This window comes from Erythrolamprus reginae, chromosome 1 (genome assembly GCF_031021105.1).
Source record: "Erythrolamprus reginae isolate rEryReg1 chromosome 1, rEryReg1.hap1, whole genome shotgun sequence".
In the NCBI taxonomy this organism is placed as follows: Eukaryota; Metazoa; Chordata; class Lepidosauria; order Squamata; family Dipsadidae; genus Erythrolamprus; species Erythrolamprus reginae.
Window position 1 is genome coordinate 78,908,324 of NC_091950.1, and position 13,604 is coordinate 78,921,927.

At 38.2% G+C, this 13,604-nt stretch overlaps 1 protein-coding gene across 3 annotated transcripts in view; it reads right to left on the minus strand.

The window, feature by feature from the left end:
- Positions 1 to 7,731: 7,731 nt before the first annotated feature.
- The window catches only part of DPH6 (diphthamine biosynthesis 6), a 277,224-nt gene continuing 271,351 nt past the window's right edge, over positions 7,732 to 13,604 (minus strand). For all 3 annotated transcript variants that reach the window (XM_070756244.1, XM_070756252.1, XM_070756261.1), the window contains one exon: positions 7,732 to 8,468. In XM_070756244.1, coding sequence (XP_070612345.1) covers positions 8,350 to 8,468 — 119 coding nt within the window. In that variant the 3' untranslated portion in view covers positions 7,732 to 8,349. The remainder of the gene's footprint in view (positions 8,469 to 13,604) is intronic.

Here is a 13,604-nt window from a genome sequence, read left to right on the forward strand (position 1 = left end):
AAATCGGATTAACAGATTAACACAGGGCTGTCAAACTGGCTTCCCATGGGCTGGATGTATCACGTGCAGGCCACGCCCATCCTGGTTCTGCGCAAGCAAAAAACATTTTATATGTTGCAATATGTCAGGTGATGCAATCAATAATAATAATAATAATAATAATAATAATAATTTAATAATAATTTATTAGACTCGGGGCAACTCACAACAACAATAAAACAATACAGATACAAATCTAATAATTAAAACTGTAACTAAAACCCATTATCTTAAAAACAATTGATACTACACAATCATAACCACACATAACTTTTAATGGTCAGAAGTTTATTAACAGAATGACAGAGTTGGAAGGGACTTTAGAGATCTTTCAGTTCAACTCTCTGCTCAAGCAGGAGAACTTCTTGAATTAAATCTTGAATTTAAGCAATGGTGGATTATAAAGAACAGGAAGGGAAACAAATTAGGAGCAACACTACCATAGAAATGACAAAAATAAAATTGCAAACCCATTAGTCAAATGAAAGATGAGTCTCTATATTTGTGTGTGTGTGTGTGTGTGTGTGTGTGTAATATACAGTACAGATATATAGTATTGTACAGATACACTCTGTGTAAAAGTACTCTGGTATTATGGTCATTACTAAAAAATATCTTTAAATAAAAATATTGTGGAATTGCTCATTATATATTTATGTTTAAAAGAAATTGCTCTCAAAAAGCTAACTAAAAAGAAGAAAGAATGGTACGAAACAAACAATAAACATCCATCTACACCTACTGACAGGGGAGGGAGCCATCATTCAGAGGAGTGTGTCATTAAAAATGGGGCATTTGCAACTAACAGAAGGACTCATTTCTCAGGTATTTGGTTTGTTTTTGTAAATTAAATTTTAAAATATGTCAAAAATATTCAGTGTTCAGATGAAAAAAGAAAGTTTTCTATACAAGCTTTCAAGAGCTCAGTCTGTAGTTTGAATGCTGAAGCAATACATCAACACTGGCTAGCCTGCCAAAAACCACTAAAATATAAGGAAAGACAACATAAATTAGTAAATTGTCAACTCTTCTTAATATGAATTCCAAGTGCCAGACATAGTTATAATAGTAAGAATAGGTTCTCTAAAAATAAATGCCAAATTCTTATCAGAAAGCGCAGAACTGTACCCCTTAAAACTAAGTTTATGGAAGTAACCTCAACCTTGAAAGGCCATTGGTCACTAGAACATCTTCCACCACTCAAAATGCCAATATGCATCCAGAGAATTATCACAGTGCAAAGTGATGATTAGCCTTGATTAGATCAGTGCATTCATTTATCTGAGATAGAAAGATATATTTTGATAGATTCTGGCACATTAGTGAAATAGTGGGTTGAGGGAAATATCCTTCAGCTTGCTTCAGTTCACCTATTCCATCTAGGACAGTGATGGCAAACCTTTTTTTCCTCAGGTGCCAAAAGAGCGTGGGTGTGCCCTATTGCACATGCATGAGTGTCCACACCCATAATTCAATGCATGGGGAGGGTGAAAACAGCTTCCGCCGCCTCCCGGAGGCCCTCTGGAGGTAGGAAACAGCCTGTTTCCCAACTTCTGGTGGTCCAGTAGGCTTGTGTTTTTCCCTCCCCAGACTCCAAAGGCTTCCCTGAAGCTGTGGGACAGTAGAAACGCCATCCCCCATCCCCGTGGAAGCTCTCTGGAAGCCAAAAATGCCCTGCCAGATTTTCTGTGTGAGGCAAAAATCAGCTGGCCAGCATACACATGCACATTGGAGCTGAGCTAGGGAAACAGCTCACGTGCCAGCAGATATGGCTCTGCGTGCCATCACTGATCTAGGATATAATCTGTTGCTAATACTTGCAAGGCATCTGAAGCTTGGAAAGATGCCTCTGGTGCAGCAAATCAGATTTTGATGTGCTTTCCTAAAAATATGGAGAGGAGGCAGGAGATTAAAAACCCTTGTTTTAAATACTTTGCTGTTATTTTTTATTCTATATAGCAGTATTTCTCAGCAATTTTAAGATGTGTGGACCTCAACTCCTAGAATTCCCCAGCCCAGCATTTGCTGGTTGGGAATTCTGGGAATTGAAGTCCACATAACTTAAAACGACTAAGGCTGATTAACACTGCTACATAGGAATACTGGCCTTGACAGCTTCGTGGCATCATAGCCATGTGGATTTCATAGGAGTTGTAGCACAAATCACTTCTTTTTTTTTTCTTCCAATGGGATGAACTTGTAAATGAGGATCAAACACTTGGTCCATCTTAGACCATGATAGCACAGAAGCGATCACTGTGGTCAAATCATAATTTTAAATCTCCTTAACTTTCCTCTCTCTCTCTTTTTAACTTCCTTTGTTGCAATTAGAGATTTATTCAGCAGATTTGTGTGTGCCTAATTAGAAGTCATTTTCACAGAGTTCCATGGGATTTACTGCCAGCTAAGCATGCACAGGAATGTAGGTTTAAATACCTTGAGAGAACACTTCAAAGTTAGCGGGAGTTTATTTGGGCCTGTTGATTATTACATTAATTCATCCCCACATAACATTAAGACGATCTTTACTTAATTTCCCTCTCTTGAGGCACTGTAAAATGAAAGGAAAGAAGAACAGAGACTGAAAAAATAAGTTATAAACTACTCTTTCCCTCTGCTTGCAGTGCAACCTGGAAATCCTTGCATTCATGCTGGGTAGCTCCCCATGCAAATTACTGTAAATTTTCCTGAGGGTTTCTAAAATCAAAGAAACTGGAACAAAACTTTGCATTGTCTATTTTAAAGTACCATATTCAGAACTCAAGTCCTATTGTGGCACATATATTTGCACTTCTCAGATGAAAACGTCAGTATAAATGTTTACTTTATTTCATATCTTTTTTGGGAGGGGGATGTCTTAAAAAGATTCAAAACATTTTAAACATTACACTTTTATCATTTGCCTTATTTAAACATCTCTATACCCAGAGCTGATTACAATGAGATTGAAACACCAGGCTTTGGTAATGAATGTTTCCTTAACAGAAATATTAAATTATTTCCTTCTGTTATGTAAAGCTTGGATTTCTTTGTGAAACTGTACCCATTTTCATAACACTATTGAACAAATTGCTTGTTTCTATTTAAAAACTCAGTAAGCCTGGCTGATATATTACAGGGAACATCTGTGAAAAGTTTTAAAGAGAAGCATAGTGTCATGAGCTTTTCAAAAATAATATTATCTTTTGATGTATCAAAAGAAATACTCTTTGAACTTACTTAAGGGAGTGGTAGGTAAAAGCACTGAAATTGTGCAAATCAATGTATACTTATCCAGAACTAAAATCAATCACTTGCAGGGAAGTGTGTGTGTGTGTATAGGCTTGTAGTCTAACATGTCCCTTCTTTTCTTAGAGCACTGCATTGACTTTTTATTATTTCTGAGCCAGCAAAATATATTCATGTACAATAAAGATACTCAGAAGGAATTGAAACCTAAATAGTAAGACAACGCATATAGGCTTGCACAGAAAATTATTTTTGCCATATCAAAGTTTACCTATGTATTTCATACTATTACCTGTAATGACAGGCCAGCATTGTAATGTTGATTGTGCTTCCTATTTTATTTTCATATTCATGTGAATTATAATGGTGATGTAACCATTGTCATAATTGTCCTCGAGCAACATTTTTCTTTTTGTGTTTGGTAACAGATCTAACTTATCTCCATCAAGATCTTCCTGCTCCATTCTGTAGATCTCCCCTTCTTTATTGTTGGAATCTTAAAATGACAATTTCTTAATGTTAAATGGTCTCACATGATTGGTTTAGGACACAGGTGTCAAACATGCTGCGTCACGTTGCCGTCATGTGATTTTTTTCCCCTTGGGATGGGAATGGTTGTGAGATGCAGGCTGCCAGTTTGACACACCTGGTTTACAAGAAGAAAAGCATTTGTAACTCTGAATTTTTTGGGTTGGATTGAAGAGAGAAACATGATGTTGCAATGTTTCCAAGCCTTTAGTGTCCTTGAAAGGAACTATTCAGACATTGGTGCTGGTGGTGGGCAATTTTTGTTCCATCGCATGACCTGGGACTACGGGAACTACCATTCTTTATGCTTTTCAATATATAAATAAACCAGTGAGATAAATTAATTTAGCATTCAAACAGCATGTAATCCTACTCATTTTCATCTATGAATCACAGGGACCTCTGGAGACCCCAAATAAGGTTTCCTCAAGGTTATCTAGCTGAAAATTAACCCAATACATTTGGAATAGGTAAACATACTTGCCTGCCTAATGCACTTGCACATTTCTTTCTTTCATCTGCATTAATACAACAGGAAGTTCTATATGGCCCCAGTTCAATAGTACAACTAAAATGCTGCAACTAGAGTTCATTTAAAAATAAAAAAGTGAAAAAAGTAAGGTTCTACATTTAGTCAAGAAAAACAAAATGCACAGGTACAGTATATATGATACACTGCTCAACAGTAGTAACTGTGAGAGGGATCTTGGAGTCCTGGTAGACAACCATTTAAATATGAGCCAGCAGTGTGCAGCAGCTGCCAAAAAAGCCAGCACAGTTCTAGGCTTCCAAATCACCTGAGGGTAGAACAAGAAGCAATGGGTGGAGACTAAACAAGGAGAGAAGTAACTTAGAACTAAGAATAAATTTCCTGACAGTCAGAACGGTTGAGTCTACCCATCTTGATGCTAGTCATTCTTTTCTTCTCCTTTTCTCTCTCCCAGCATTATAGATTTCACGAGAACTAGGTCTTCGCATAATGAGTCCAACATATGATAGTTTGAGCTTGGTCAGTTGTATCTTGAGTGAGAACACCAGATTGATTTGTTTTATTTGGCTTCCTCAGTAGCCTTTTCCAACACCAAAATTCAAAAGCATCAATGTACTCCTGTTTTTTCAAAGTCCAACTTTAGTTCCCATAGAGCAGCGTTTCCCAACCGGTGTGCCGCGGCACACTAGTGTGCCGCGAGACACAGCCAGGTGTGCCGCGACAGCGACAGCTGGGCGGGGAGCTGCCGGTGCCTCTGACCTCCCGGCTCCTGCCCGATGCCGCGGTTTCTGGCGCTCTCCTGCTGCGCCCAAAAGAAGGAAGGCAGGAAGAAAGAGAGCTTCATTCTTCCTGCCTTTTTCCCGCCTTCAATGGCGTCAGCGGCAAGTGTCCTTTGGGGCCCGATGGGAGGGCACTGGCAGCGGAAACAGGCTGCCGGCTGCAGCGGCCCCGGGCACCGTTCCCTGTAGGTTGCGCACGCCAACGCACCCCAAAATGCCCCCCCGCGCACCCTTTTCCAGGGGCGCACAGGGAGCCACGGCCACCCGCCCGCCTGCCCGATTTCCCTCCGCGCGGCTGGGGACGCGGATCCACCGCCCTCGCCAGCCCGATCTCCCTCCACCCGAGTGGGGAGGTGGATTCGCCGCCCCTGCCAGCCCAATTTCCCTCCAGTGGCTGGGGACGCGGATCCACCGCCCTCGCCAGCCCGATCTCCCTCCACCCGAGTGGGGAGGTGGATTCGCCGCCCCTGCCAGCCCAATTTCCCTCCAGTGGCTGGGGACGCGGATCCACCGCCCCCGCCAGCCCGATCTCCCTCCACCCGAGTGGGGAGGTGGATTCGCCGCCCCCGCCAGCCCGATTTCCCTCCAGTGGCTGGGGACGCGGATCCACCGCCCTCGCCAGCCCGATCTCCCTCCACCCGAGAGGTGGATTCGCCGCCCCCGCCAGCCCGATTTCCTTCTAGTGGCTGATCTCCCTCCGTGTGGGGGGGGCGATGAACCGACGACCGGGGGCTGTCCGTCCGTGTTGGGTGGTGCAGGGCAGGCACAGGCAGCCCCAGGGGAGAACAAGGGAGGGAGAGAAAGGAAAGAGAGAGAAAGGGAGGGAGAGAAAATTGAATGAAGGAGGGAGAGAAAGAAAGAGTAAGAAGTAGAAAGGATAGAGAAAAAGGAAGAGAAAGGGAGGGGGAGAAAGGAAAGAGGGAGGAAGGGGGGAGAGAAAGAAGATATGAAGGAGGGAGAAAAAGAAAGAGAGATACAAAGGAAAGAGGGAGAGAAAGGAATGAGAGAGAAAGGGAGGGAGAGAAAGGGAATGAAAGAGGCAGAAGGGGTGAGAGATAGAAAGGATAGACAGAAAGGGAGAGAAAGGAAAGAGAGAAAGGGAGGGAGAGGAAGGAAAGAGAGATGAGAGACGAAGGAGGAGACAGAAAGAGAAGAAGGAAGGAAGAGAGAAAGAAAGAGGGATGGAGAGAGAAAGGAAGGAAGAGAGAGGGAGAGAGAAATAGAGCGAAAGGGAGGAAGAGAGATTTTTTTTATCCAAACTTTTTTTAGTGCCCCCCCCCCCAATGTTCCCCAGGATTTTGAAAATATGAAAAATGTGCCGCGGCTCCAAAAAGGTTGGGAAACACTGCCATAGAGTATGAGAGGGAAAACCATTGCCAGAATGATTCTAAACTTTGTAGGAATGATTACATGATGGGCATCTGAATAACTTTCCAAAAGTCTTCACTGTTACCTTATTAAGTGCTACTCTGCAATGTACTTACTTTCTGCTACTTCATTTATTGTTGATAGTCATATTAGAGTTTATTGCAGAAAAATCAATTTCCATAAGCATACACAGATAACTGATTGATCTGGATTCATTAACTTCTTTATAAACATAGTAAAATATATATTTACACTACTAATGTAGATTCGTCTTCAGTTACAGACAACAGAGAACAGTTAGTTTCATTTCAGCAGAGTTCAGAGTGGACAGAGGGAGCAGAATGGTCTGAGTCAAACCCAGCCTTAATCTTAAATTCCAGTTTTGATTCTTTGCACAGACTCAAAAGTGTTTAGCTCCCATTGGCTGACTTAGCTGCTATGCCTATTCATTGGTTGGCCTTGTTAACATTGGCTCTCCCAGTCATGAATATCTTAACAAGTCAATCCTAAAAAACCAGAAACTATTCCACCATTTCAGTATCATCATTTTCAATTCCAAAAATGTTTCATGTACCAGTTGTCATATGCCTGCTCTTATTTTCATTATTTCACTAATAATTAAAACTACCTTATCTCTATTTTAAACAATCTCCAATCTTCTTCTTCAATGAAAGATTCTAACTAATGGTTTAATTACCTCTGAAAAGGGATATATACAACTTCTACATTTGCAGAATCTGATTTAAAAATGTATTTTAATAGATATATAAATGTGTAAACATACATATATATGTTTTCGTAGATTTTCAAGGGTACAGGTATGATGGTCTTGGTATATTTGGGTTTCTTCCTGTGTAGGATTTGGACATTTCTGGCGACGTTTCGACGAGGTTGAAACATCGCCAGAAATTTCCAAATCCTACACGGGAAGAAACCCGAATATACCAAGACCATCATACATATATATGTATATATGCATAAATGTATATACTGTATGTATGTATGTATGTATGTATGTATGTATGTATGTATGTATGTATGTGTACACACACACACACACACACACATGCACTGTATATTAGAAACATCAACTGCCATTATCAATAGCTTATGTTGGTACATACATATCTTGTGTAGGAAAGACCAAATTCTTTATACATGTCCAAGCCACATTACATTAAAGCAGGTTGTATTTATGTGCAAAGCTCTTTTCAAACAGACATGTAACCCAAGTATATATAAGAAAAGAGTACTTATAGAGCAAAAAGTTTTACAAGGTACACTTTGAAGCTCAATTCCTTAATTTACAAAATAAGTCTTTAATTTGCCAAACATTTGCAGGAGTTAATTAAACGAGAGAGAGAGGCTTTAAAAAACAACAACAAATGCATTGAATCTTGCTCAGGATAATTCACTGCAAGTGTCACAAGAAAATGATTGCCTGAGCAACACCTCATTTATATTTGATTCATTAAATGGAAGGTTAATTTCATTTTAAGAAAACACTTGCATACATTTCAATAGAAGTTAAAAATATTTATAGATACATACTGAAAATATATTGAATGTTTATTAAAATATGTGAGTATAAAAAGAGACATTTAAAAACTTTATCTGATGAGATATCTGTAAAAATCACATCAAAACAAGGAATCATAATTTTGATTTTAATATGTAAAAAATACAATAATTTTAGAGGATTCTGGAAATACAGGCAGTAATTGCAGGCTGTCAGAATGCAGGTAGAAATTTTATTTTTGACAAATATTCTAAGTTTAAATTTACTTATTAATATCCGATAATACACAGCGTAGCTAATAATAAACCCATCAATAACTCAGCTATTGATGTTTTCTTGTTCATAATGGATATTATCTTGTTCATGATGGAATATATGTTAAAATGTGAGATCCTTAGTTACTGGCTGAGCCAACATGCTATGTGAATAATTTTGTTTCCAGGCAAGTCCAATACAGGTACCATAATTAAAGCTGGTGCTTTTTGGCCCATTTGTTCTTGAAGGTGTCCTTGGAGTCCTATAATATAAACAGAAGATACAATGACACTTTTCTAATCATTCAAGCTTTCAACATCTCATATATGAACAAATAATATTACAGTATATATACAACTTAATTTCAAGTAATTAAACTGCAGCTCTATATATGAATACAGCCCATCCAATTCAATATGATCTGATTGTTATTAAATAGGCATACCTCCAGGAAGTGGATAAGTTAACCTAAGTAGTAAATAGTGCCATGATAGAAGTTTATGAAGATAAGCTTAGTAGTTCATGTTCACTAGGAAGACTACTGCTGACTCTTGAGCTGTTCAATTATGGGATAATTTGTTAGATATGAATATAAATGATTGGCGAGTAATATTCCTCAGCTTCCAAGAACTTTAAAATGAGTGGAATTCAGCTTCTAGAATTTCTCAACTAGTTGAAGGCCACATATTGTAAAGTTGTTGAAGTTTAAACACTTGTCCTTGCTTCTGCCCTGGGATAGGCAGAATGCAAAGAAAGTACATTATAATCAAAACTTCGTTTTTCCACAGATGTTTTAGACTGTCAGTTGTAGACATGGATGTTTGTAATGTCATATATGGACTAAATTTAATTTCTAGGAAATATCCTGATCAGTGCTTGGAGAATGGGATATATTTTTCAACAATTTCAGTAAAATAAAATAAATTGTCACTAGAACTCAATTTTTTTTATTTTTTTTTATTTATTTATTTTATTCTTTGTCCAATATACAATACATATGGAAGAGAATAGACATTAAGAAATATATATAACGATAGAAAGTAAAAAGAAGAGAAGTAGATGGGAGGGAGAGAATATATATGATGTAAGAGATAAGGAGAGAATATATATGATATATATATATATATTATATAGATATAGATATAGATAAGGAGAGAATATATATGATATATGAGATAAGGAAAGACAATTGGACAGGGAACGATAGGCACATCAGTGCACTTATATACGCCCCTTACTGGCCTCTTAGGAACCTGTAGAGGTCAATCGTGGAGAGTCTAAGGGAGAAGTGTTGTGGGTTGGGAGTTGACACTATTGAGTCTGGTAATGAGTTCCACGCTTCGACAACTCGATTGTTAAAGTCATATTTTTTACAGTCAAGTTTGGAGCGGTTAATATTAAGTTTGAATCTGTTGTGTGCTCTTGTGTTGTTGCGGTTGAAGCTGAAGTAGTCGTTGACTGGAAGGACGTTGCAGCATATGATCTCGTGGGCAATACTTAAATCGTGTTTTAGGCACCACAGTTCTAAGCTTTCAAGACCCAGGATAGATAGATAATGTGTGCCATTAATTCAAAAAACCACAACAAAACTATGTGCCATCAAATAATCATTGATTCCTAGTGACATAGATTTTATCCATAATGATTCATTCCTAACCTAGTCTTTCAAGTCTTCTAAAAGTGCATCCATCATCATGGAACTGAGTTCATTCTCCTTGCTGCACATTCTTCATCTTTTTACGTACTTTAAAATGAGTGGAATTCAGCTTCCAGAATTTCTCAACTAGTTGAAGTCTTCTATATACCTCTTCTATAATTGCAATCAGGCTTGCAAGATTCTGCTATTATAACATATTTCAACAAATATACTCATCTTCCTGGATGTATTATTTATTTGTTCATTTATATTTATTGACTGTCCAACTCCAGAAGATTGGAGTTGACTTTGGAATGGTGAGTTGATTTTTCTGATCCTGATTTTGTTTTCCTTATTCTTTTTCTTATATCCTGGTGCAATAGAGTGGAGCTGTTATTTATGAATACTGTCTTGCTTGTCTGTGTTGCTTTATGAATACTATCTTGCTTCTTATTTCTACTTAAATAATGTTTCAGCCCCTGTTGCCTAGGTAATGATTCTTACATATTTCTGTTAAGGGCATTTCCCGAGTATATATAATAGACTCCAAAAGTGACACCATCCTTATACAGATACTCCTCTGCCAATTCCTCTTCAGTGCAATCTGAGTCATGTTGGACTATTCCTCATTACTATAAGCTAAGACGCTCTAATCATTATTATCATTATTTTGCTCAGCATTATACCTCTTACTCTCCAGTTCTTTTCTACTACCTTCTCGCTGCCGGCTTTCTTTCTTTCATGCTGCGGGAGTTTGTGTTTCGCCCGCGCATGTGCAGTGCCAAAAAACCAAAATAAAATAAAATTTAAAATGCCCAAAACAAGATGGCAACCGCATGCACAGTGACAGAAGTTTTGCTTCTGCGCATGCTCGGAAGGGGAAATTTTTTAAAAAATAACACCCCCCCAAAAAAGATGGCAGCGCCCACGGATTGGCACTGACCGAACTGGATCAGTGATGTCATCGTGACATCACCAGTGCGTAGCTACCAGTTCAGGTGAACTAGTCAGAACTGGTCAGAACCCACCCCTGTCTACAATACTACAGTATATTGCACACACTATAGAGCAGTGGTTGTAATGTTGAACAGTGATCTCACGGTTAGCTTTGTGGGGGGGTGGCAAAGACATTATTTTGTTGTTTTTATTAGCTTAATGTTAGCTCATACAAAGGAAATGTTAGCTCATACAAAGAGAAACAAAAGTTTATCTTAGATAACTAAGACACTAACACACCACCACATGCCCACCAAGAGGGAGAGAGAGAGGGAGGGGGGAGGAGGGGGGGAGAGAGAGACAGAGAGAGGGAGGGAGGGAGGGAGGGAGGGAGAGGATTTCATGTTTTTTCACAATGCTTTCAAGACAAGTCTACTTTGAAATAAATGCCACTGGATTCAGGAGGCAAACATTATTTTCTCCCATTATCTATAGGTTGTGAACAATTTGTGAAGCATTTTTACACTGATTTTAGCTTTGTAAAGAATAGAGTAGTCACATCATCATCCAATGTCTTCTCATGCAATGTCACAATGCTAGAAAGCTGTTAATGGATGGAAATGGTTGATATCAGAGGTGAATATTGACAAAGCTAGACCCAAGATCAATAATCACCATAGAGGTCAAAAGGACTTCATGTTCCATGTTCAAAGCAGCTACTCATTTTATGTATTCCATCAATATTCTCATTAACTAAGCAGTATTGGAACAATGAAATAACTGGGAATGTACCTGCGCTTACAATTCTTATATATTTGTTAAATAATTATGAGGTAGAAAGGCCATCTTTAGCAAAAATTGCCCTCATTTCAGTGAAATCTCTTGTACTTTTATTATATTTTTTCATTGGATCTTGGCCATAACTGTCACTGGATGGGAGCTATTCACTAAAGTATATTATAGACACCAATTTTTCTAAAACACTGCTATTTTCCTCCTCAAATTATTTAACAAGGCTTCTTAAACATATAATGAAGCAAATAACAAAATCACTGCATTAAAATGATAACCCACCTTACTTTCTAAGACAACAGCTATCAAACAGAATGAAGTATTCAAAGTGAAATTTTGTGGTAGGCAATGTAGCATTTACATTTTAAACTTCGAAATTGTCTGTTAAATCACAAAAGTACCTACACTGATTGCTCCGTACTTGAAAGGAAAATCAATGAACATATTTAACTTGATCAGATTGTGTCTGCACAAGTTATATAAACCCTATATACACTTGTAGCTTGGGTTTTAGATTTTGGTAGTGGTTTGCTCCCCAAGCTTCTTTCAATTTAGTTTCTGAACATTTCGTTACCAGACTAGATAATATCATCAGTAGGATTTCCTTGTCCTGTTTCTGTTAAGTTTATAAATGTCTTGTGTACCAGTTTGGTCAGTTGGTCGAGTGATTGGCCCTTCGTTTAGAGCTATATTTAAATTAGAAGAAGCTGATTGGTTCTGTTGTTTATTGATTGTTCCAATGGTCTGGTTTCTTATGTAAGCCTAAATATACTTTAGCAATACGGCTTTTATTTTTCAGATGGAACATACACTATCATCATGATCAACAACAAAAAATTTATTTCGCCTTTTAAAATATATACTATATATATATATATAATTTGTCAGATCAAAGCAGCAAACATGAGAAAAGAAACAACGTGAGAAAATATTATTTTACTGAAAGAGTAGTAGATGTTTGGAACAAACTTCCAGCAGACATGGTTGGTAAATCCACAGTAACTGAATTTAAACATGCCTGGGACAAACATATATCCATTCTAAGATAAAATACTGGAAATAGTATACGGGCAGACTAGATGGACCATGAGGTCTTTTTCTGCCGTCAATCTTCTATATTTCTATGTTTCTAAACATATCTAATACTCTTGCTTCTTAATTTTGCCATGACAACAACCTAAATATATTACTATCCTCTTAGCTGAGGAAGAAAATATTTGTTTCAGCAAGAAAACACAATTGTTGATAGAATATATGGTTGGATTTTTTTGGCATCACTGTGTTCTTTTCTCTGATATTTCCTCTGCCTTTAAACCAAATATACCGTAATATCATTTAACACATGTCTTTAAATCCCAGAGCTAATAAAGCTCCATTGCTGCATGTGCTGTAAAGACGCTTCACAGCGGATCAAGTTCCTAACAGTCAACTAAGAGTTCCAGTCCCAAAAGAGGTGCCCCTGGTGTGCTGAGCACTTAACCCTTCGACCAGTACCAACATGACTATTCACAAATTATCGATGTTTCTAAATCCCTGGCAGATTGTAGACAGGCCTTGTCTCCCTTGAAGCCCAAGCATATGGCCTCTAATGGGACGGATTAAAGAGGGAGAAATCCACCCCTCCCCTCCACAACCAAGCACACATTCAGCCTTTGCCACATGAATGCAAAGCCACAGAAATAGGAGAAGGTGATTCAACTGGACGGAACACTGTTAAATACATGATTAGCCCCTTGTTGTGGATCATTTCCATTGATCTATATCTGGTTTTGCAGTACAGTTTAATTAAAGCTGTCTGGAACAAGCCTGTTCCCTAAATAATCAGCTATACAGTGAAAATGTGAAACCTGAGGAAGGCTTGGGACCTTTTAAAGAGAAACCAAAACAAAGTGCCTAATTGACTTAGTGTTTAACAACAATAGCAGAAAAGAAAGTATATTCTGAAAAATTATCTATTCTTTCACAGTCTGTCAGGATCGTGAAACCATAACTCCCTTGTCTGAAGTTTGATTAGAAGTTGAGTTATTTAAGGAG